Below are 25,527 nucleotides of genomic sequence, written 5' to 3' on the forward strand. Positions count from 1 at the left end.
ATTAAGTGTCATTGCGTATTATTAATTTGATTGAAATTACGTAGTTATGGTTCGATAAGATTTATAAATTGGGGGGGGATATTTATATCATATGATATGATCAAAAAGTGAGGGAGCAAAAAGACAAGCTTGCTCCCCCAAGTTCAATAGTCCTAGAGCACCCGCATCTTCTGCTCCATTAAGTGGGCGCCTATGGGCGTGCCGTTTTTCTGCTTCACGCACCTGAGAGGAGTTTGCAATCAGCTCGGATGAGAGTACAAGTATTGCAGACTCCCTTCCACTCCTGGTCGGGTCGTCTTGTTACCACCATCTACTGCCGCGTCTCCGGCGTGAGACGTCATGCCACCTCTGTACATCACGACACCACCTATCGCCGTTTCCTGGAGTAGGACACCGTCTTCGCTCTCTATTCCACGGGAGGATCCCAATGTTCCCACTCCAGATGTGCCGGCTACTTCCCTACTCCCTCTACAAGGACCTCGTTCCTGGGGTGAGACCGCTTCATCGCTCTCTATTGTTCCACGGGAGGATGCCCGTGTTCTCACCCCATTCCCCTTGGACCCCCTGGTTGCTGCGTTGCCCGTCGGCAGCATTCTGGTCCGGAGGATGCCCGTGTTCTAGAAGATTCCTGTGTACTTTTTGCCCGTGTTCTAGAAGATTTCCTGTGTACTTTTTTGCCTGTGTTCTAGAGGATTCCTGCCTGTTCGCCCTTTAAAGGCACAGTGCCGCATTTTTTTGTGTTCATGGACTTTAGTGTTTTTTCCCCCTTAAAGGCTCAGTGCCGCTTTTTTGTGTATAATAAATCATGCCCTTGTTTTGGCTAACTCTGATTACCTGTCTGTGTCGTGCAATTGGGGTCGCATTACAAACCATAACACCTAGACTCCGTGGGTAATCTGTGCACGCGTAGTTCGGGAGTAGGTGCGGAAAACTGACTATAGCTCGGCCGAGAAAGTGCCGATCGACTTGGGATTGGTCTCTCCGTGTTCAGGAGACTCAGACGTATAAAATTCGATTGGATCATGTTTCCCGCACTCCACCACTAGGGGAGGAAGAACCAGGGACCATGGTTACATTCCCTCATGTGGCGGACATTACAATCCATGTTCTTTTTGAAGACATTTTTCATCCAGGTACATTGGGGATTCTCAAAACACAAGTCTCTCCACTGCCACGTACTGTGCATTTATTAATTAACACCTAAAACACGCTGTGGTGTTCTCCCATCAGAGACAATTAAGAGCTGATAACGCTCTAAACACCATAGCATGATTTAGGTGTTAATACACAGTTGGGAGGCGAAAAAGCAGTATGCATTATGTTATTCTCTGGGAAGCGTGTTGTTTGTCTGCGATTCTCTACTCAAATTACTCAAACAAAGGGAAGAGACTGGTATTGTGAGGATTCGCCTGTTCCCTGAACTTTTCCCTGTCTACTCTCCCTCACCAGCCCCCACCCTTGCGATGATTTACTCTCCTCTACTCTTCACCAGCCCCCACCCTTGGACTACCTTCACGCAGCTGTCATAGTTTATGATTAGCGCCCCTGTCTCCGTGCCCGGCCCCCGCCGTCGGGCCCCTGTCCCCTTGCCAGGCCTCCGCCGTCGGAACCCTGTCCTCATCCCTGTAAGCAGCCCTGGCCCGTAGCCCTGGCCCTTAGCCTTTGTCCCTGACACTTAGCCCTGTCCCTTAGCCTGTTCGCCTCTTAAAGGCACAGTGCCGCATTTTCCTTATTTCCTTGACTCTAGTGTTTTGTGTTCTCCCCTGTTCCCCTCTCCAGTGCCCCTGGTCCTAGTCCTTGACATTTAGCCCTGGTCCTGTCCTTTAGCCCTAGTCCCTTAGCCTGTTCGCCTCTTAAAGGCACAGTGCCGCATTTTCCAGTTTTCCTTGACTCTAGTGTTTTGTGTTCTCCCCTGTTTCCCCTCTCCAGTGCCCCTGGTCCTGGTCCTTGACATTTAGCCCTGGCCCTGTCCCTTAGCCCTAGTCCCTTAGCCTGTTCGCCTCTTAAAGGCACAGTGCCGCATTTTCCTTATTTCCTTGACTCTAGTGTTTTTGTGTTCTCCCCTGTTCCCCTCTCCAGTGCCCCTGGTCCTGGTCCTTGACATTTAGCCCTGGCCCTGTCCTTTAGCCCTAGTCCCTTAGCCTGTTCGCCTCTTAAAGGCACAGTGCCGCATTTTCCAGTTTTCCTTGACTCTAGTGTTTTGTGTTCTCCCCTGTTTCCCCTCTCCAGTGCCCCTGGTCCTGGTCCTTGACATTTAGCCCTGGTCCTGTCCCTTAGCCCTAGTCCCTTAGCCTGTTCGCCTCTTAAAGGCACAGTGCCGCATTTTCCTTATTTCCTTGACTCTAGTGTTTTTGTGTTCTCCCCTGTTCCCCTCTCCAGTGCCCCTGGTCCTGGTCCTTGACATTTAGCCCTGGCCCTGTCCCTTAGCCCTAGTCCCTTAGCCTGTTCGCCTCTTAAAGGCACAGTGCCGCATTTTCCAGTTTTCCTTGACTCTAGTGTTTTTTGTGTTCTCCCATAAAGGGACTGTTCCGCCTTTTGTTCTATAATAAAGATTTGCCCTGTTTTGGCTTACTCTCATACCTGTCTTGTGTTGTGCGATTGGGGTCGGTTACAAACCATAACAGTACGACCCGACCCGTCGACGACCCCAGCCAGCACAGACAGTGTATGTGAGTTAGCCCCTGTTAGTTCCCTCTAGTTCCCTCTAGCTCCCTCTAGTTCCCCTGTTAGTTCCCCTGTTAGTTCCCCTGTTAGTTCCCCTGTTAGTTCCCCTGTTGACTCCCCTGTTAGCTCCCCTGTTAGCCTCGTTAGCTCCCCTGTTAGCTACCCTGTTCCCCACAGCTAGGACTGTCCTTCCAGCTAGCTTGTTCTCCTTTGCTAGTCCAGCCCTGTCTGCTAGCCTAGCTCCGGCAGCTAGCGCAGCCTCTATGCTAATGTAGCAGTACAGCTAGCATAGGCCCTGTAGCTAGCAATGCTCTGGCAGCTACCCAGTCCCTCTGCTAGCTCCACTTTAGGTGTAGCTTCCCCTGCTAGCATGGCCCAGTTTTTTTTTGTTTGTTGCCTTGTCTTGTCCCCTGCCCCGCTGTCTGATTCCGTAGTGTTCTGACCCGTCATGGTAGTGTTCTGACCGTCATGTTAGTGTTCTGCCCCGTCATGTTAGTGTTCTGCCCCGTCATGTTAGTGTTCTGACCGTCATGTTAGTGTTCTGCCCCGTCATGTTAGTGTTCTGCCCCGTCATATTAGTGTTCTGACCGTCATGTTAGTGTTCTGCCCCGTCATTGGTAGTGTTTCGGTCGCCCGGTGGCTCCCGTGGAGGGGGAGGTACTGTGAGGATTCGCCTGTTCCCTGAACTTTTCCCTGTCTACTCTCCCTCACCAGCCCCCACCCTTGCGATGATTTACTCTCCTCTACTCTTCACCAGCCCCCACCCTTGGACTACCTTCATGCAGCTGTCATAGTTTATGATTAGCGCCCCAGAGGGCTTTATATACCTGGACCTCCCTTCCAGTCCTGGTCGGGTCGTTCTGTATCTGTGTTCACTCTGTGTTCATGGAGTTCTGTACGTTACCATCCTGTACGTTACCATCACCTGCCACGTCTCCGGCGTGAGACGACGTGCCAGCCATCACCACCTGTCGCCGTTTGCCTGGAGTGGGACACCGTCTTCGCTCTCTAATTCTCTACGGGAGGTTTTCCAGTGTTCCCACTCCAGACGTCAAGCCGGCGCGTCATCGCTCCCTATTTTCCACGGGAGGATGGCATCTCTTCGCCCCGGTCCCCTGGGACCCCTTTGTTCTGCGTTGCCCGGCCCCCCCCCGAGGAGGAGGAAGAGGATCCCCGTGCCTGGAGTGGGACACCGCCTTCGCTCTCTAATTCTCTACGGGAGGTTGCCAGTGTTCCCACTTCAGACGTCAAGCCGGCGCGTCATCGCTCCCTATTTCCACGGGAGGATGGCGCCTCTTCCCCCCGGCCTCCGCTGTCGGGCCCCTGTCTCAAGTCAAGTCAAGTCAAGTCTCCGTGCCCAACCCCCCCGAGGAGGAGGAAGAGGATCTCCGTGCCTGGAGTGGGACACCGCCTTCGCTCTCTAATTCTCTACGGGAGGTTGCCAGTGTTCCCACTCCAGACGTCAAGCCGGCGCGTCATCGCTCCCTATTTCCACGGGAGGATGGCGCCTCTTCCCCCCGGCCTCCGCTGTCGGGCCCCTGTCTCAAGTCAAGTCAACGGAACCCTGTCCTCATCCCTGTAAGCAGCCCTGGCCCATAGCCCTGGCCCTTAGCCTTTGTCCCTGACACTTAGCCCTGTCCCTTAGCCTGTTCGCCTCTTAAAGGCACAGTGCCGCATTTTCCTTATTTCCTTGACTCTAGTGTTTTGTGTTCTCCCCTGTTCCCCTCTCCAGTGCCCCTGGTCCTAGTCCTTGACATTTAGCCCTGGCCCTGTCCTTTAGCCCTAGTCCCTTAGCCTGTTCGCCTCTTAAAGGCACAGTGCCGCATTTTCCAGTTTTCCTTGACTCTAGTGTTTTGTGTTCTCCCCTGTTTCCCCTCTCCAGTGCCCCTGGTCCTGGTCCTTGACATTTAGCCCTGGCCCTGTCCCTTAGCCCTAGTCCCTTAGCCTGTTCGCCTCTTAAAGGCACAGTGCCGCATTTTCCTTATTTCCTTGACTCTAGTGTTTTTGTGTTCTCCCCTGTTCCCCTCTCCAGTGCCCCTGGTCCTGGTCCTTGACATTTAGCCCTGTCCCTGTCCCTTAGCCCTAGTCCCTTAGCCTGTTCGCCTCTTAAAGGCACAGTGCCGCATTTTCCAGTTTTCCTTGACTCTAGTGTTTTTTGTGTTCTCCCATAAAGGGACTGTTCCGCCTTTTGTTCTATAATAAAGATTTGCCCTGTTTTGGCTTACTCTCATACCTGTCTTGTGTTGTGCGATTGGGGTCGGTTACAAACCATAACAGGTATGTATTTAAAAAGTATTTAAAGCACCAATCCGGAGATTTTTTTTTGACCATATCACTTACATTCTTGATGAGTTTGATCTGTGTATGGAAAAGAACCCACTGATTATATGGATGATGATTATGGATGATAAGGTGCGTTTCCACCAGACTATGGTGGACTAAGCACTACTGGTAAAACGTAAAAAAAGTATAATCAAACCGACTGATGAGGAAACCTATTCGGCTCTGTCTATAGTCTGGCCCGAGCAGATGAAGAAGACGGATGAGGACTACCTAACGTTATATGTATTGATCCTGTTCTGATTCAAGACACTGTTGGACTCGAAGTGAGAAATGGAGTACCTCTAAAACAAAGGTAACGTCTGTTTTACGTGTACTTTACCGAAACTCCATCATAAAACATGCGTTTGTATTATCGCAAGGTCGATTAAACGACCCCCCCCCCCCGGCTTTGTGAAGAAACAAGGTCATGTGTTTACCTTTGACCTGGCAATAATATAGGTTTCAAGCGAACAGCCGCTAGAGATTTGCCCATACGCTGCACAAAACACACTTTATCTCACGATCTAGAAAACCAGCCTGGATTATTTTGAAATGTGGCAATGTTTATCTTGGGATTGTGAACGAATGAGGGTATGTAGAAGCGAACTCTTTTTTACATGTTGGACTATAAATAGTGCCTGTCAAATGAGCCATACTATTGTCTCCATAGCTATAATATAGAATATACAATAGCTCTGCAAAGATCGTGGAATATCGTGAAAATGGTCAAATAAAGCTGGCGCCAGGCAGTACAGATGGGGAAAGAGGGTGGCGCTCAATGAGTTAAGCTATAATGTCCAAACAGAGAAACTACCACCACTTAAAGAATGCTTATTATACTTTGTTTTATCCATGTTGAGAGTGAATAACCCCACAGCCGTAGCTACAACCAGTGTTAATTTTGGCAGCTATTTTCATTTTAGTTTTAGTCTTAGTCATGTGTCAAGTGCTCCTTTTTCGTTTTCATCATATTTAGTTATCTTCATTTATTTTTCGTTTAGTCAGTTTTAGTCAACTAAATGTCTGAGCATTTTAGTCTTAGTCAGTTTTTGTCTCAATTTTGTCTTTTTTGTTTTAGTCTAGATTTAGTCGACGAAAACGGATGACATTTTTGTCTATTTTTTGTTCATGGAAAAAAAACTTGTCAGAAATAGTCAACATGGAACATTTTCTGATTTAAATTGCGTATTTATTTTTTAACCTAGGGGAATCTGAGTCGGCGGCACAAGTGATACACAGGAAGTATATATGTTGGTGTAGACATGGTCCAATGTATTGTTGCTCCTACAGTATATGTTGGTGTAGACATGGTCCAATGTATTGTTGCTCCTACAGTATATGTTGGTGTAGACATGGTCCAATGTATTGTTGCTCCTACAGTATATGTTGGTGTAGACATGGTCCAATGTATGCATCAAAGAGAGCATTACGGATGTGGTGACGTTGTTTCTGACCAAAGAGACGACACTGAACTCTGTCTGTCTTCTATTTGCTGTGTCTTTCCTTTCTCTCTGCCATGTCTGTCCTCTCTCTGCTGTGTCTGTCCCCTCTCTCTGCTGTGTCTGTCCTCTCTGTCATGTCTGTCCTCTCTCTCTCTGCTGTGTCTGGCAGCGGTTTATTCTATAACAACAGGATACTGTAAACAGAACACACAGTAGTACTAGTAGTAGTACACACTGATTGCAATCTGCTTGCATAAAAACATTATATAAAATCACATTCTGAGGTCAGTGTTAAAGTGCCACATGGAAGAGGTCTGGTTAGTGGTTAGAGTTAGAGGTGGTCTAGGTCTGGTTAGGGCAGTGTTTCTCAAAGTGTGGGGCGTGACAGGGGGGGCCTTGAGATAAAAAAACAAACAAAAAGAAAACGTTTTTTTTTTTTTTTTTTTTTATTATATTACAGAAAATTATCACTAAAGTGCTATCTGTTGCCATATTTGGATAAGTTTGACCATTTCTCAAAATCTGAAAATCATTATTTAATAAAACACAGAAAAGGATCACCAAGTTACTCTGGATAAAAAAAAACTTTACAGACAACATTGAGACAAAGCTTCCTGACACATCTCCATCCAAACTCTTGGAAGAACTCATTGAAATCTCATCTGATACCACCTGGAGAGCTAGTTTCAGAGTGTGGTGCTGAGTACCAAGTATCTCATGATGCAGCAGTTAAGGTGTTGATACCATTCAGCACCACATATCTGTGTGAAGCTGGCTTTTCATCCATGACAGCTCTGAAAACAAAATATAGGGCCAAGTTGAGCCTTGAGGATGACATGCGTGCAAAATATTTTGGTCCGCCAAAGGGGGCCTGACAGAAAAAGTTTGAGAAGCACTGGGTTAGGGTAACTTAGGGGTAGTTAAGCATTCATTATAATTTATTATTATTATTTAGATAGATGGATGTAAAGGGCTAGACCAACTCTTAACCCCTATCCGGACCTAGACCACCTCTAAGTCACAACCCTAACTTAGGGGTTAGAGTAACTTAGAGGTGGTCTGGTTAGGGGTTAGAGTTAGAGGTGGTCTAGGTCTGGTTATACTGATCCGATACCAGTGCATACATAAAAAAATAATTATATTATATAAATTATAAAACTTTTTTTTCTTCTTTTTTACAGCTATTTTTTATAGTTTTATATATATATATTTTTTTTCTTTAAATTTTTTTTTTTATATGATATGCAGAGTGTTATCTACATGAAGTATCACTGAAGCAGCAGAGAGTTATCTACATGAAGTATCACTGAAGCAGCAGAGAGTTATCTACATGAAGTATCACTGAAGCAGCAGAGAGTTATCTACATGAAGTATCACTGAAGCAGCAGAGAGTTATCTACATGAGACTGAAGCAGCAGAGAGTTATCTACATGAGACTGAAGCAGCAGAGAGTTATCTACATGAGACTGAAGCAGCAGAGAGTTATCTACATGAAGTATCACTGAAGCAGCAGAGAGTTATCTACATGAGACTGAAGCAGCAGAGTTATCTACATGAGACTGAAGCAGCAGAGTGTTATCTACATGAGACTGAAGCAGCAGAGAGTTATCTACATGAGACTGAAGCAGCAGAGAGTTATCTACATGAGACTGAAGCAGCAGAGAGTTATCTACATGAGACTGAAGCAGCAGAGAGTTATCTACATGAGACTGAAGCAGAAGAGTGTTATCTACATGAGACTGAAGCAGCAGAGAGTTATCTACATGAGACTGAAGCAGAGAGAGTTATCTACATGTGACTGAAGCAGAGAGTGTTATCTACATGAGACTGAAGCAGCAGAGAGTTCTCTACATGAGACTGAAGCAGCAGAGAGTTATCTACATGAGACTGAAGCAGCAGAGAGTTATCTACATGAGACTGAAGCAGCAGAGAGTTATCTACATGAGACTGAAGCAGCAGAGAGTTATCTACATGAGACTGAAGCAGCAGAGAGTTATCTACATGAGACTGAAGCAGCAGAGAGTTATCTACATGAGACTGAAGCAGAGAGTGTTATTTACATGAGACTGAAGCAGCAGAGAGTTATCTACATGAGACTGAAGCAGCAGAGAGTTATCTACATGAGACTGAAGCAGCAGAGAGTTATCTACATGAGACTGAAGCAGCAGAGAGTTATCTACATGAGACTGAAGCAGAGAGTGTTATCTACATGAGACTGAAGCAGCAGAGAGTTATCTACATGAGACTGAAGCAGCAGAGAGTTATCTACATGAGACTGAAGCAGCAGAGTGTTATCTACATGAGACTGAAGCAGCAGAGAGTTATCTACATGAGACTGAAGCAGCAGAGAGTTATCTACATGAAGTATCACTGAAGCAGCAGAGAGTTATCTACATGAGACTGAAGCAGCAGAGAGTTATCTACATGAGACTGAAGCAGCAGAGAGTTATCTACATGAGACTGAAGCAGCAGAGAGTTATCTACATGAGACTGAAGCAGCAGAGAGTTATCTACATGAGACTGAAGCAGCAGAGCGTTATCTACATGAGACTGAAGCAGAGAGTTATCTACATGAGACTGAAGCAGCAGAGAGTTATCTACATGAGACTGAAGCAGCAGAGTGTTATCTACATGAGACTGAAGCAGCAGAGAGTTATCTACATGAAGTATCACTGAAGCAACAGAGAGTTATCTACATGAGACTGAAGCAGCAGAGTGTTATCTACATGAGACTGAAGCAGCAGAGTGTTATCTACATGAGACTGAAGCAGCAGAGAGTTATCTACATGAGACTGAAGCAGCAGAGTGTTATCTACATGAGACTGAAGCAGCAGAGAGTTATCTACATGAGACTGAAGCAGCAGAGAGTTATCTACATGAGACTGAAGCAGCAGAGTGTTATCTACATGAGACTGAAGCAGCAGAGAGTTATCTACATGAGACTGAAGCAGCAGAGAGTTATCTACATGAGACTGAAGCAGCAGAGTGTTATCTACATGAGACTGAAGCAGCAGAGTGTTATCTACATGAGACTGAAGCAGCAGAGAGTTATCTACATGAGACTGAAGCAGAGAGTGTTATCTACATGAGACTGAAGCAGAGAGTTATCTACATGAGACTGAAGCAGCAGAGAGTTATCTACATGAGACTGAAGCAGCAGAGAGTTATCTACATGAAGTATCACTGAAGCAGCAGAGAGTTATCTACATGAGACTGAAGCAGCAGAGAGTTATCTACATGAGACTGAAGCAGCAGAGAGTTATCTACATGAGACTGAAGCAGCAGAGAGTTATCTACATGAGACTGAAGCAGCAGAGAGTTATCTACATGAGACTGAAGCAGAGAGTGTTATCTACATGAGACTGAAGCAGCAGAGAGTTATCTACATGAGACTGAAGCAGCAGAGAGTTATCTACATGAGACTGAAGCAGCAGAGAGTTATCTACATGAGACTGAAGCAGCAGAGAGTTATCTACATGAGACTGAAGCAGCAGAGAGTTATCTACATGAGACTGAAGCAGAGAGAGTTATCTACATGAGACTGAAGCAGCAGAGAGTTATCTACATGAGACTGAAGCAGCAGAGAGTTATCTACATGAGACTGAAGCAGAGAGAGTTATCTACATGAGACTGAAGCAGCAGAGAGTTATCTACATGAGACTGAAGCAGCAGAGAGTTATCTACATGAGACTGAAGCAGCAGAGAGTTATCTACATGAGACTGAAGCAGCAGAGAGTTATCTACATGAGACTGAAGCAGAGAGTTATCTACATGAGACTGAAGCAGCAGAGAGTTATCTACATGAGACTGAAGCAGCAGAGAGTTATCTACATGAGACTGAAGCAGCAGAGAGTTATCTACATGAGACTGAAGCAGCAGAGAGTTATCTACATGAGACTGAAGCAGCAGAGAGTTATCTACATGAGACTGAAGCAGCAGAGTGTTATCTACATGAGACTGAAGCAGCAGAGAGTTATCTACATGAGACTGAAGCAGCAGAGAGTTATCTACATGAGACTGAAGCAGCAGAGAGTTATCTACATGAGACTGAAGCAGCAGAGAGTTATCTACATGAGACTGAAGCAGCAGAGAGTTATCTACATGAGACTGAAGCAGAGTGTTATCTACATGAGACTGAAGCAGCAGAGAGTTATCTACATGAGACTGAAGCAGCAGAGAGTTATCTACATGAGACTGAAGCAGAGAGTTATCTACATGAGACTGAAGCAGCAGAGAGTTATCTACATGAGACTGAAGCAGCAGAGAGTTATCTACATGAGACTGAAGCAGCAGAGAGTTATCTACATGAGACTGAAGCAGAGAGTGTTATCTACATGAGACTGAAGCAGCAGAGTGTTATCTACATGAGACTGAAGCAGAGAGTTATCTACATGAGACTGAAGCAGCAGAGAGTTATCTACATGAGACTGAAGCAGAGAGTTATCTACATGAGACTGAAGCAGCAGAGCAGAGAGTTATCTACATGAGACTGAAGCAGCAGAGAGTTATCTACATGAGACTGAAGCAGCAGAGAGTTATCTACATGAGACTGAAGCAGCAGAGTGTTATCTACATGAAGTATCACTGAAGCAACAGAGAGTTATCTACATGAGACTGAAGCAGAGAGAGTTATCTACATGAGACTGAAGCAGCAGAGAGTTATCTACATGAGACTGAAGCAGCAGAGAGTTATCTACATGAGACTGAAGCAGCAGAGAGTTGTCTACATGAGACTGAAGCAGCAGAGAGTTATCTACATGAGACTGAAGCAGCAGAGAGTTATCTACATGAGACTGAAGCAGCAGAGAGTTATCTACATGAGACTGAAGCAGCAGAGAGTTATCTACATGAGACTGAAGCAGAGAGTTATCTACATGAGACTGAAGCAGCAGAGAGTTATCTACATGAGACTGAAGCAGCAGAGAGTTATCTACATGAGACTGAAGCAGCAGAGAGTTATCTACATGAGACTGAAGCAGCAGAGAGTTATCTACATGAGACTGAAGCAGCAGAGAGTTATCTACATGAGACTGAAGCAGAGTGTTATCTACATGAGACTGAAGCAGCAGAGAGTTATCTACATGAGACTGAAGCAGCAGAGAGTTATCTACATGAGACTGAAGCAGAGAGTTATCTACATGAGACTGAAGCAGCAGAGAGTTATCTACATGAGACTGAAGCAGCAGAGAGTTATCTACATGAGACTGAAGCAGCAGAGAGTTATCTACATGAGACTGAAGCAGAGAGTGTTATCTACATGAGACTGAAGCAGCAGAGTGTTATCTACATGAGACTGAAGCAGAGAGTTATCTACATGAGACTGAAGCAGCAGAGAGTTATCTACATGAGACTGAAGCAGAGAGTTATCTACATGAGACTGAAGCAGCAGAGCAGAGAGTTATCTACATGAGACTGAAGCAGCAGAGAGTTATCTACATGAGACTGAAGCAGCAGAGAGTTATCTACATGAGACTGAAGCAGCAGAGTGTTATCTACATGAAGTATCACTGAAGCAACAGAGAGTTATCTACATGAGACTGAAGCAGAGAGAGTTATCTACATGAGACTGAAGCAGCAGAGAGTTATCTACATGAGACTGAAGCAGCAGAGAGTTATCTACATGAGACTGAAGCAGCAGAGAGTTGTCTACATGAGACTGAAGCAGCAGAGAGTTATCTACATGAGACTGAAGCAGCAGAGAGTTATCTACATGAGACTGAAGCAGCAGAGAGTTATCTACATGAGACTGAAGCAGCAGAGAGTTATCTACATGAGACTGAAGCAGCAGAGAGTTATCTACATGAGACTGAAGCAGCAGAGAGTTATCTACATGAGACTGAAGCAGCAGAGAGTTATCTACATGAGACTGAAGCAGCAGAGTGTTATCTACATGAGACTGAAGCAGCAGAGAGTTATCTACATGAGACTGAAGCAGCAGAGTGTTATCTACATGAGACTGAAGCAGCAGAGAGTTATCTACATGAGACTGAAGCAGCAGAGAGTTATCTACATGAGACTGAAGCAGCAGAGAGTTATCTACATGAGACTGAAGCAGCAGAGTGTTATCTACATGAGACTGAAGCAGCAGAGAGTTATCTACATGAGACTGAAGCAGCAGAGAGTTATCTACATGAGACTGAAGCAGCAGAGAGTTATCTACATGAGACTGAAGCAGAGAGTTATCTACATGAGACTGAAGCAGCAGAGAGTTATCTACATGAGACTGAAGCAGCAGAGAGTTATCTACATGAGACTGAAGCAGCAGAGAGTTATCTACATGAGACTGAAGCAGCAGAGAGTTATCTACATGAGACTGAAGCAGCAGAGTGTTATCTACATGAGACTGAAGCAGCAGAGAGTTATCTACATGAGACTGAAGCAGCAGAGTGTTATCTACATGAGACTGAAGCAGCAGAGAGTTATCTACATGAGACTGAAGCAGCAGAGAGTTATCTACATGAGACTGAAGCAGCAGAGAGTTATCTACATGAGACTGAAGCAGCAGAGAGTTATCTACATGAGACTGAAGCAGCAGAGAGTTATCTACATGAGACTGAAGCAGAGTGTTATCTACATGAGACTGAAGCAGCAGAGAGTTATCTACATGAGACTGAAGCAGCAGAGAGTTATCTACATGAGACTGAAGCAGAGAGTTATCTACATGAGACTGAAGCAGCAGAGAGTTATCTACATGAGACTGAAGCAGCAGAGAGTTATCTACATGAGACTGAAGCAGCAGAGAGTTATCTACATGAGACTGAAGCAGCAGAGAGTTATCTACATGAGACTGAAGCAGAGAGTGTTATCTACATGAGACTGAAGCAGCAGAGTGTTATCTACATGAGACTGAAGCAGAGAGTTATCTACATGAGACTGAAGCAGCAGAGAGTTATCTACATGAGACTGAAGCAGAGAGTTATCTACATGAGACTGAAGCAGCAGAGCAGAGAGTTATCTACATGAGACTGAAGCAGCAGAGAGTTATCTACATGAGACTGAAGCAGCAGAGAGTTATCTACATGAGACTGAAGCAGCAGAGTGTTATCTACATGAAGTATCACTGAAGCAACAGAGAGTTATCTACATGAGACTGAAGCAGAGAGAGTTATCTACATGAGACTGAAGCAGCAGAGAGTTATCTACATGAGACTGAAGCAGAGTGTTATCTACATGAGACTGAAGCAGCAGAGAGTTATCTACATGAGACTGAAGCAGCAGAGAGTTATCTACATGAGACTGAAGCAGAGAGTTATCTACATGAGACTGAAGCAGCAGAGAGTTATCTACATGAGACTGAAGCAGCAGAGAGTTATCTACATGAGACTGAAGCAGCAGAGAGTTATCTACATGAGACTGAAGCAGCAGAGAGTTATCTACATGAGACTGAAGCAGAGAGTGTTATCTACATGAGACTGAAGCAGCAGAGTGTTATCTACATGAGACTGAAGCAGAGAGTTATCTACATGAGACTGAAGCAGCAGAGAGTTATCTACATGAGACTGAAGCAGAGAGTTATCTACATGAGACTGAAGCAGCAGAGCAGAGAGTTATCTACATGAGACTGAAGCAGCAGAGAGTTATCTACATGAGACTGAAGCAGCAGAGAGTTATCTACATGAGACTGAAGCAGCAGAGTGTTATCTACATGAAGTATCACTGAAGCAACAGAGAGTTATCTACATGAGACTGAAGCAGAGAGAGTTATCTACATGAGACTGAAGCAGCAGAGAGTTATCTACATGAGACTGAAGCAGCAGAGAGTTATCTACATGAGACTGAAGCAGCAGAGAGTTGTCTACATGAGACTGAAGCAGCAGATAGTTATCTACATGAGACTGAAGCAGCAGAGAGTTATCTACATGAGACTGAAGCAGAGAGTGTTATCTACATGAGACTGAAGCAGCAGAGAGTTATCTACATGAGACTGAAGCAGCAGAGAGTTATCTACATGAGACTGAAGCAGCAGAGAGTTATCTACATGAGACTGAAGCAGCAGAGAGTTATCTACATGAGACTGAAGCAGCAGAGAGTTATCTACATGAGACTGAAGCAGCAGAGTGTTATCTACATGAGACTGAAGCAGCAGAGAGTTATCTACATGAGACTGAAGCAGCAGAGTGTTATCTACATGAGACTGAAGCAGCAGAGAGTTATCTACATGAGACTGAAGCAGCAGAGAGTTATCTACATGAGACTGAAGCAGCAGAGAGTTATCTACATGAGACTGAAGCAGCAGAGAGTTATCTACATGAGACTGAAGCAGCAGAGAGTTATCTACATGAGACTGAAGCAGAGTGTTATCTACATGAGACTGAAGCAGCAGAGAGTTATCTACATGAGACTGAAGCAGCAGAGAGTTATCTACATGAGACTGAAGCAGAGAGTTATCTACATGAGACTGAAGCAGCAGAGAGTTATCTACATGAGACTGAAGCAGCAGAGAGTTATCTACATGAGACTGAAGCAGCAGAGAGTTATCTACATGAGACTGAAGCAGCAGAGAGTTATCTACATGAGACTGAAGCAGAGAGTGTTATCTACATGAGACTGAAGCAGCAGAGTGTTATCTACATGAGACTGAAGCAGAGAGTTATCTACATGAGACTGAAGCAGCAGAGAGTTATCTACATGAGACTGAAGCAGAGAGTTATCTACATGAGACTGAAGCAGCAGAGCAGAGAGTTATCTACATGAGACTGAAGCAGCAGAGAGTTATCTACATGAGACTGAAGCAGCAGAGAGTTATCTACATGAGACTGAAGCAGCAGAGTGTTATCTACATGAAGTATCACTGAAGCAACAGAGAGTTATCTACATGAGACTGAAGCAGAGAGAGTTATCTACATGAGACTGAAGCAGCAGAGAGTTATCTACATGAGACTGAAGCAGAGAGTTATCTACATGAGACTGAAGCAGCAGAGCAGAGAGTTATCTACATGAGACTGAAGCAGCAGAGAGTTATCTACATGAGACTGAAGCAGCAGAGAGTTATCTACATGAGACTGAAGCAGCAGAGTGTTATCTACATGAAGTATCACTGAAGCAACAGAGAGTTATCTACATGAGACTGAAGCAGAGAGAGTTATCTACATGAGACTGAAGCAGCAGAGAGTTATCTACATGAGACTGAAGCAGCAGAGAGTTATCTACATGAGACTGAAGCAGCAGAGAGTTGTCTACATGAGACTGAAGCAGCAGATAGTTATCTACATGAGACTGAAGCAGCAGAGAGTTATCTACATGAGACTGAAGCAGAGAGTGTTATCTACATGAGACTGAAGCAGCAGAGAGTTATCTACATGAGACTGAAGCAGCAGAGAGTTATCTACATGAGACTGAAGCAGCAGAGAGTTATCTACATGAGACTGAAGCAGCAGAGAGTTATCTACATGAGACTGAAGCAGCAGAGAGTTATCTACATGAGACTGAAGCAGCAGAGTGTTATCTACATGAGACTGAAGCAGCAGAGAGTTATCTACATGAGACTGAAGCAGCAGAGTGTTATCTACATGAGACTGAAGCAGCAGAGAGTTATCTACATGAGACTGAAGCAGCAGAGAGTTATCTACATGAGACTGAAGCAGCAGAGAGTTATCTACATGAGACTGAAGCAGCAGAGAGTTATCTACATGAGACTGAAGCAGCAGAGAGTTATCTACATGAGACTGAAGCAGAGTGTTATCTACATGAGACTGAAGCAGCAGAGAGTTATCTACATGAGACTGAAGCAGCAGAGAGTTATCTACATGAGACTGAAGCAGAGAGTTATCTACATGAGACTGAAGCAGCAGAGAGTTATCTACATGAGACTGAAGCAGCAGAGAGTTATCTACATGAGACTGAAGCAGCAGAGAGTTATCTACATGAGACTGAAGCAGCAGAGAGTTATCTACATGAGACTGAAGCAGAGAGTGTTATCTACATGAGACTGAAGCAGCAGAGTGTTATCTACATGAGACTGAAGCAGAGAGTTATCTACATGAGACTGAAGCAGCAGAGAGTTATCTACATGAGACTGAAGCAGAGAGTTATCTACATGAGACTGAAGCAGCAGAGCAGAGAGTTATCTACATGAGACTGAAGCAGCAGAGAGTTATCTACATGAGACTGAAGCAGCAGAGAGTTATCTACATGAGACTGAAGCAGCAGAGTGTTATCTACATGAAGTATCACTGAAGCAACAGAGAGTTATCTACATGAGACTGAAGCAGAGAGAGTTATCTACATGAGACTGAAGCAGCAGAGAGTTATCTACATGAGACTGAAGCAGCAGAGAGTTATCTACATGAGACTGAAGCAGCAGAGAGTTGTCTACATGAGACTGAAGCAGCAGAGAGTTATCTACATGAGACTGAAGCAGCAGAGAGTTATCTACATGAGACTGAAGCAGAGAGTGTTATCTACATGAGACTGAAGCAGCAGAGAGTTATCTACATGAGACTGAAGCAGCAGAGAGTTATCTACATGAGACTGAAGCAGCAGAGAGTTATCTACATGAGACTGAAGCAGCAGAGAGTTATCTACATGAGACTGAAGCAGCAGAGTGTTATCTACATGAGACTGAAGCAGCAGAGAGTTATCTACATGAGACTGAAGCAGCAGAGAGTTATCTACATGAGACTGAAGCAGCAGAGTGTTATCTACATGAGACTGAAGCAGAGAGTTATCTACATGAGACTGAAGCAGCAGAGAGTTATCTACATGAGACTGAAGCAGCAGAGAGTTATCTACATGAGACTGAAGCTGCAGAGAGTTATCTACATCAGACTGAAGCAGCAGAGTGTTATCTACATGAGACTGAAGCAGAGAGTTATCTACATGAGACTGAAGCAGCAGAGAGTTATCTACATGAGACTGAAGCAGCAGAGAGTTATCTACATGAGACTGAAGCAGCAGAGTGTTATCTACATGAGACTGAAGCAGAGAGTTATCTACATGAGACTGAAGCAGCAGAGAGTTATCTACATGAGACTGAAGCAGCAGAGAGTTATCTACATGAGACTGAAGCAGCAGAGAGTTATCTACATGAGACTGAAGCAGCAGAGAGTTATCTACATGAGACTGAAGCAGCAGAGAGTTATCTACATCAGTGGTTCTCAACTGGTCTAGCCTCAGGACCCAACATTTTCCTTAGTCATTAAGTCGCGACCCCAATTTTTTAACCACTATGATTTATGTACAAAAAAAATTGCAGTAATACTCAATCTTTCAAAACATGAAATAAACACAAAAAAGTGCAACAAAAGTGCAACTATTGCTAAAAACCCAATGAAATGAAATAATAATAAATAATATATTTTTCTTAGCTTAACATAACAGACCTACAGTAAGTTTGGGGGAACTAATGGGATACCTGGGGTTGCAACAAAAGTGCAACTAAGGGCTAAAAACACAATGAAATAAAATAATAATAATAAATAATATATCCTTGTTAGCAGACTTCTTAGCTTAACATCCCAGGGAACTAATGGGATAACTGGGGATGTTGTTTGCTCCTGACAAGAGTCTCAAAGTCTGGGGTGATGGTAGACAAAGCAACTCTGAGGTCATGCTCAATGTCCAATCTGTTCCTCCGCTTTGTCTTCAGCTGGACCAGAGCTGAGAAGCCACTTTCACAAAGATAGGTAGTAAAAAAAATAAAAAATAAAAAAAGAATTACACACACATCCGCGACCCACTCAAAATGGCCCCGCGACCCACTTTTGGGTCGCGACCCACCAATTGAGAAACACTGATCTACATGCAGTATCAGAGTTTATTTTTTTGTATCCGCTTTTTCTCCTTATTTTTTATTTTTCTCCCATCCCAATTTCGTATTTCCAATTCTCCCCTCCCCTGTCTTGAACGTTGCTCGACTATGCCCCCCACTGGTCGGTTGTAGGGAGGATAGAAGCCTTGCATCACGTCTCCCCTCCGGTACACGAGGAGGCAGCCTGTCACATCTTTTCACCAGACAGCGCGGACTCTCAGTGGCGAGGTGTAACGCATGGGAGGCTCACACTACCCCCGCTACTTCCTGTCTCTGCTGTGCAGGCATCCCCCAACCGACCTGTAGGAGTTGCTGTTTACAACGACCAGATTACCACCCATCGACTCCCCTTCCGCTAACTCTGCCAATTGACTCACCGGATTCGATACCGGTGTCTCTTGCGTTGGTGACAAGCGCAATGTCCGCTGCGCCACCCAGCCGCCCCAGGTATCAGAGTTTCTTGAAGTTATCCAAGAAGCAATACTTTAATGTTTTGCTGCAGGAAACATACACATTTTCAAAAGTGGTTGGTTTCTTTACTTTAATATTATGTGGAGTGTGTTTTTGGCAGCGCAGCGTTTTACTTATTGGTTGGATGTATTGTGGATATAATTCTCATCTTCATTTAATACATTATATAGTCCATGGAGAATAGAGCATAATATTATATTTTGCTTACGCAGCGATGAATCTTCATGGAAACAAAATTCCAAAATGAAAGATAATGTTTACATTAGGCATGCTTATGATATCAGAATGATTTCTCTAAAACTGAATGTGGACTCAAGTTCAAGTTCTTTAATAGTTGTCATACAGAAGTACAGAATACTTTCATACAAAATGCTTCTTACTGTTACGCTCCAGAGACTGTGCTAGACAAGATAGTATCAAATAACATAATAACATAATATAGCATGAATTTAGAAGAAGAAAAATGAGGTCACAGTGTTCGGTATAGACATATGTACAATGTTCTGAGTTACCATATAATATACAATACACAATCCTATGCAGTGTACTAATGTACAGTACTATCTAGTGCAAAGCAGAAATGGGATGAGGTACAATTTTAGGTACAATTTACAGTAAGGTGTACGAGTTGTAGTGCAATCCTTCATCCATAAATATAAAGTGTGGGGAGTGGGTGCTACAGTGTGTTTGTTTAAAGTGGGTGTGTGCTATAAAGTGTGTGGAGTGGGTGCTACAGTGTGTTTGTTTAAAGTGAGTGTGTGCGTGTGGATGTGTGTGCTATGTGCGTTTGGTGGTTGTTGTTGTGTAGTGTTCATTCATTGTTCGTTTAGCAGCCTGATGGCCTGGGGATAGAAGCTTCTTCTGAGTCTTTCTGTGCTCGCCTTGAGACTCCGGTATCGCTTGCCTGACCGCAGCAGTTCAAAGAGGCAGTTGTTCGGGTGACTGCCTCTGCCAACAATCTGTAATCATGTTTTCAGTATTTTAGAGTACACCAGATGGAAACTGACTGGAAACAAGAGCTTCTTCTTCCTCCTCTTCTTCCTCTTCTTCCTCTTCTTCCTCTTCTTCCTCTTCTTCCTCTTCTTCCTCTTTGCCCGGCCCCGTCCCATATGGCGGCAAACCAGCTGTAATTATTTTTGTTATTAATTTTATGAGAGACTTGTTTATGTTTCCAAATCTAGACTGAATTGTCCAATATATTGGAAATAGCCTAAATAGCTCTGTTTAAATAAAAAGGATGTTGTATTTGAATTCTGGAGCAATACATTGGACCAGAGGACAGCATGACATTTATATACAAAACACTTCGTAACTCATGACTCTAACCCATGTGGAGAGTGAATACAAAGGCTTGTCCACAGACCATATAGGCTGTTTTGAAACTGTCTGTGGACATGCCTTCTATTGTTTCATTTTCTAGTGTTCCTCCTTGAGTTTCGAACAGAGCTAAGTAATACATGCAGCTTTGGCATGGATCAAAAGCCCATGCGTTTTTGGAAATACCATGATTTTTTAATGGTTTTCACAGGCCAAAGCATCCTAACACTCTCTCAGCAAATGGGGGATGTAGACTTTCAATTAAGTGAAGTAAAAGGTAATAAATAAAACAAAATTGGAGTTGCCAGCGGCAGCTATTTGGAAATTCTGTTTATAGGCGTGACATTTTATAAGGATAATGTAAAAATGTAATATTCATGTTGTTTGTTGGCCCCACAGCGTATGCACATCAATAACAAACCAGGCTCAAAGTCAGGATATGGCTTCATGATTTGGGACATTAATAACTTCCATCTCTATTTTCATTATACTCCATGTAAATGTGGAGGGCAATTCTTCACTACAGCGAAGTGGTATTAACAGTATTAGAAAACCTCTGACTGTAAATGGCAACTGTACACTTGCACTGTAAGGAAATTACTTAATCAATGTACAATCCCTGCATAAATTAATAATTAATCTATACAGTGCATAAAAACATCTGACTGTAAATGGCGCCATACATATTTACTGTAAGGAAATGGATTAATAAATGTGCAATCTTCACATACTCAAATAAGGCAATGGATAATTGATAGTAGATGCATCATCTAAAAAAATATTCTATATCAAAACCCTTATAAGGCCTTATGTGAATCATTCACGTAGTAAAGTCAAACTACAAAAAGACGAATCACACGTCAAGCCACTACTCAGTTGGCTCAACATGTTTACCCTCTGCTGTTATATGTGATATATAACAGATATATATATAGCGTGATATATAGTCCAGGGAAAGCCTAGCTTGAGGATAGTGAGCATGTAACATTTCCATTCCTGCTCAAGTGTTGAAACTGTGTTTACGATCACTTTTTAAATGCTGAAGTTGCTTTCAAGAAAGGATAGTGTATTGATCAATCTCTCTTAATGAAGTTTAATGAAGTTAAAACTCCCCATGGGGTCCTGCTGTCCTTGTTTAGCCTATAGACGCCATTTGGAGAATTGCATCAGAGTGAAAGTCAATTCCTGTATAATACAAGACGGAGGCCTATTCATCTTTCTGTGACTTCTCTATGATTGGACCTAAGGGCCGGTGACACCAGATGAGAGGAGAGTCCATCTGGTCCATTAGTGTAGAGAACAGCACAGCTATCGACACAGTATATATCCAGACAAAGATGTATATATATAATATATATATATATATATATATATATATATATATATAGGCAGACTTAGAAATAACTAACACACATTCAAAATTATTTTATTTTCCTGTGTCAGGGATTATCGGTTTGATATTCCTCCTAATCCCTACTCCTAATCTTTACATCATAATCCCATGTCTTGCATGTTATTTAATCTCGGATGTTTTGTCCTCTATTATGGTCTGTATCATATACAGTACTTGACCCCGCTGCTCCCTATTCCAATGTCCATCAACAAGTCAGTAGCCTACATCTCCGCAAACACAATTGATTGATTGATTGAACATTTTATTAAGAGATTGCAGAATGGGTACAATACAGTATGGCTCAATACACACAATTGTTAAGGGGATGCAGACCAGAGAAAGACTTTCGTCTCGTCTTGTTTACATCAGGGTCCCCCATTTTCAATTCATCATAACATAATATATGACATACACGACATACAGATAGACAGTACTGCTACATCTAGACATTTATGATGACATACCAGATTTACAAATACAGTACTGTAATTGTGATACAAAAAGAGTCTAAAAAAAGAGAGTATATGCATTTGACGAAGAAACTGTACATTGGAGGAGGAGGTGTATAAGAATGATCAATCCACTTGTCACTAAAATGCCATAAGGCCTATACATCATACATAATGAAACACTCTTAATCAAAAGGCCTGTAAATGTAATGAGTTCGGGGACCTCAGCCTGTGTGTGTGTGTGTGGGGGGCCTTGTAATGGGGCGGGGACCTGTTTGTGCTGTTTTGAATGCTCGCAGCCAGCAGCAGGTCCCCACTCTCTCTCTCTCTGAGTCTGATACCACTGCTGCAGAAGTAGGCTATACTATGATGGCACACGCTGCAGCGTAACGGCGCGCTCACACACACATGCACTGGAAATTGGCACACACGCACGCACGCACACGCAACAGCGCCACCACCACGGACGCGCGCACGGACCACCCGATGCTGATGTCTCCTGCAGGACGGACGGACTGTGGTGGAAACTTATTGTTGTTATCGAGAGTTGCGCAGGGAGACGGCAGTGTCTGCCTAGTCCCGTCACAGAGAGCTATAGGCGTTTGTTTTTATATGCGCTGCTGGAAGAGGATTTCACGTTTTATTTTTTTATATATATATTTTTTTGCCCCCTCCTCTCTCTGGTCTCCTATTACAAAAGCCTGGCGAGGGAGTGCGCTTTTAGAGCGAGTTGTTCCTCTATGTAAAACTGACAGCATCGTATAGTATGTCTTGATTTGCGGATGGTTCATAACGGGAGACACCAAAAAGAGGAATCGAATTGATGAGAAATATATATATGAGGAGGATGTGGAATAAATAACTGATAACTTGCGATCATTCAAAACACCCCCCCCCCCCCCTCCGAGATATAACGGGGAGGAAAAGGATACTGGATCTGTCGTCAGTTTATACGCGACTATACGGAGGGAACTGACAGGGAGAGAGAACGGGAGAGAGAACGCACTATATCGCACCAGCTGCTGTGTGAGGATCGTAAAGCAATAAGAAGAACGCATTGTTGCCTATAATAATAATCATAATATTATTAAGGTAAGTTCGCTGTCATTACTTGTCTATAGCGGCGTGATCATCATAATTACAGTGTGTTTGTGTTTTTTCTTTCCTGCTGATGCGCCTTGAAACAGAGCAAGGATTATTAAAAGTAGGTTATTATAGATGAGAGAGAGAAGCAGAGCGCTAGTGGACGAAAACACAATACTGTTGTTGTTGTTGTTGTTGTTGTTCTTGTTGTTGGCTGAGTATAGGCAGGAATCCAACTGTTGCCATGATTGAAGCCTTTTATAAAGTATTGTGTTTTGTATTGCATTATTACGTTGTTGTCTAAATAGACGCGCGTTCGGGATGCGTGTGTATATTATTCTGCCTAATGTGATGCAACTTTATCTGTATCACCCGTGCAGAGTAATAAACACATAGCGCAGTGCGGGTAGAAGCAGTTGGAAGCGAATCAACAGTTTTTTTTCTCCAAAAAATAAATCACGGCTCTCTCTCTAATGCTATACTCCGAGTGAATCGATGGAAATACATACCCTTTTTATGACACACTTCTCGTTATGTATTACATGGGGGACCCTGATGTAAACAAGACGAAAGTATTTCTCTGGTCTGCATCCCCTTAACAATTGTGTGTATTGAGCCGTACTGTACTGTACCCATTCTGCAATCTGTTAATAAAGTTTTCAATCAACCAATCAATCAATTTATTTTACTATGATACTTGCCACACTGAGTCCATTGCTTGTTTATGCCACGTTTGTCGTTATATCATTGGTCCAGCTTGTGGCAAATCTGCTTTTCAAATTTGGGTACAGGAGCTGAACTGTGTTGTAGACTTAAGACTATTATAAACCTCATTCAATTTAAATGGTTCCAGCAGAGCCTCTCCCATGCTTGGTCTTTCATTCCTGCAAGCTCAGCTATACTAACACCAACAATCAAGCTTTCTGAATAACTTATAACGGCACAATTATAACGACTTAGCGCATTGATTGGGGAGTCTTTTCCCCCTCCTTTCTTGCTTTTTACGCGCTAATGAAGTAAGTATTAGCTTCAGTTGGGTGATTACTGTAATTACAGCGTGATGACCGTGCGAGCACAGCGGCGGAACTGCGCCCAGGGAGGGCCAGGGATGCTGGACAGTAGAGGCTATAGGACTTACATGGGGATGCCTGGTGCTTTTCTTCTCTGTACAACCGACCGGTGCCACTGCAAGTTAGCCATCAAACACACAATACGATGAGAGACAGGGCCGGGGGAGGAGAGCCTGATGAGGCTGAAGATGAAGACTACGGGCTTATAAGAGAAATCAGTGAAGCGTGGAGGGAGATTGTAAGGTTATTGTCATGTAATTACTGTGTGGGTGGAGGGGAGGCGTGTGCGCGTGTGTGTGTGTGTGTGTGTGTGTGTGTGTAGGTGTGTGTGTGTGTGTGTGTGTGTTTGAAGGAGAGAGGACACAAAGAATTAGGCCAAGTTGTAAATGGTAAACCCTTGAATATTATGTTGACAACTCCAATATGTGTGGGGCATTAGCATAGCTTTCAGTCAGTAGCCTTCAAGACACATGCAGCCTGGTCCACAGTAATGGACACACACACACACACACACACACACACACACACACACACACACACACACACACACACACACACACACACACACACAGAGAGGCCTGTTGGCCCCAGATGTTAATGCTTCTATTGAGAGCCCCATAGGGCTCCTGTCGACTTGATATCTTCATTGTCGGATACACAATGGACCCCACATCCTGACTGCCCTCCCTCCCTTCCCTCACACTCCCCTCAGACCCTGCATGCACACACACACACACACACACACACACACACACACACACACACACACACACACACACACACACACACAAGTTTGCGCACACACACACACACCGATGGCTTATAATATCCTATGGTGTTGGAGTCCATGCCGGCTATAGGGATTTGGAATGCTTGGAGTCTTCCACCTCTGTTATTCACAAATGTCCGTTGTTGTGTGTGTGTGTGTGTGTGTGTGTGTGTGTGTGTGTGTGTGTGTGTGTGTGTGTGTGTGTGTGTGTGTGTGTGTGTGTGTGTGTGTGTGTGTGTGTGTGTGTGTGTGTGTGTGTGTGTGTGTGTGTGTGTGTGTGTGTGTGTGTGTTATGGGATATCATTAGGGCTGGGCAAAAGGTAATACTTGTATGGCATTGGTTGAATTGCTTCAATACAGTAATGGAAAATGCTGTGTAATTTGATACCAACTTTCGACGCCTGAGTAGCTAATCTCATCAATGTCAGTGAGCCAATAAGCATGTTTGTCCCAAGATATAAGGATGGTGATTGGCCGTTTCTTCTGTTCAACATTCAAGCGTAACAAAGCCTCTGATTGGCTCATACAACACACGTGATGCACGTATAGCTCAGCAAAATAAGGTATCTGGGGGGGGAAGCATCATTTTGGTAAACATTTCAAACGATACCCAACCCTAGATATGGGGTAGATAGGCTAAAATAGGTTTGTGTGTGTGTGTGTATGTAGGTGTGCTCGCGCACGTGTGTATGCATTCCAACATCCATAGCATATCAGTGTGTGTGTCGATGTGTGTGTCAGCGTGTTGGTGTGAAACTTTAACTGTGTGTTTTGATGCCGCAGGGCCAACATTGCATC

At 43.8% G+C, this 25,527-nt stretch overlaps 1 protein-coding gene across 1 annotated transcript in view; it reads left to right on the forward strand.

Moving 5' to 3' along the window:
• Window positions 1-24,105: 24,105 nt before the first annotated feature.
• sema4c (sema domain, immunoglobulin domain (Ig), transmembrane domain (TM) and short cytoplasmic domain, (semaphorin) 4C) overlaps window positions 24,106-25,527 on the forward strand; it is a gene marked incomplete at its 5' end in the record, with an annotated part of 74,691 nt that continues 73,269 nt past the window's right edge. The window contains one exon of the mRNA XM_084308121.1: window positions 24,106-24,198. Within this exon, the coding sequence (XP_084164247.1) occupies window positions 24,106-24,198 (93 nt within the window). The remainder of the gene's footprint in view (window positions 24,199-25,527) is intronic.

Source organism: Notolepis coatsorum (genome assembly GCF_963971535.1).
Source record: "Notolepis coatsorum genome assembly, chromosome: 2".
NCBI classification, from domain to species: domain Eukaryota; kingdom Metazoa; phylum Chordata; class Actinopteri; order Aulopiformes; family Paralepididae; genus Notolepis; species Notolepis coatsorum.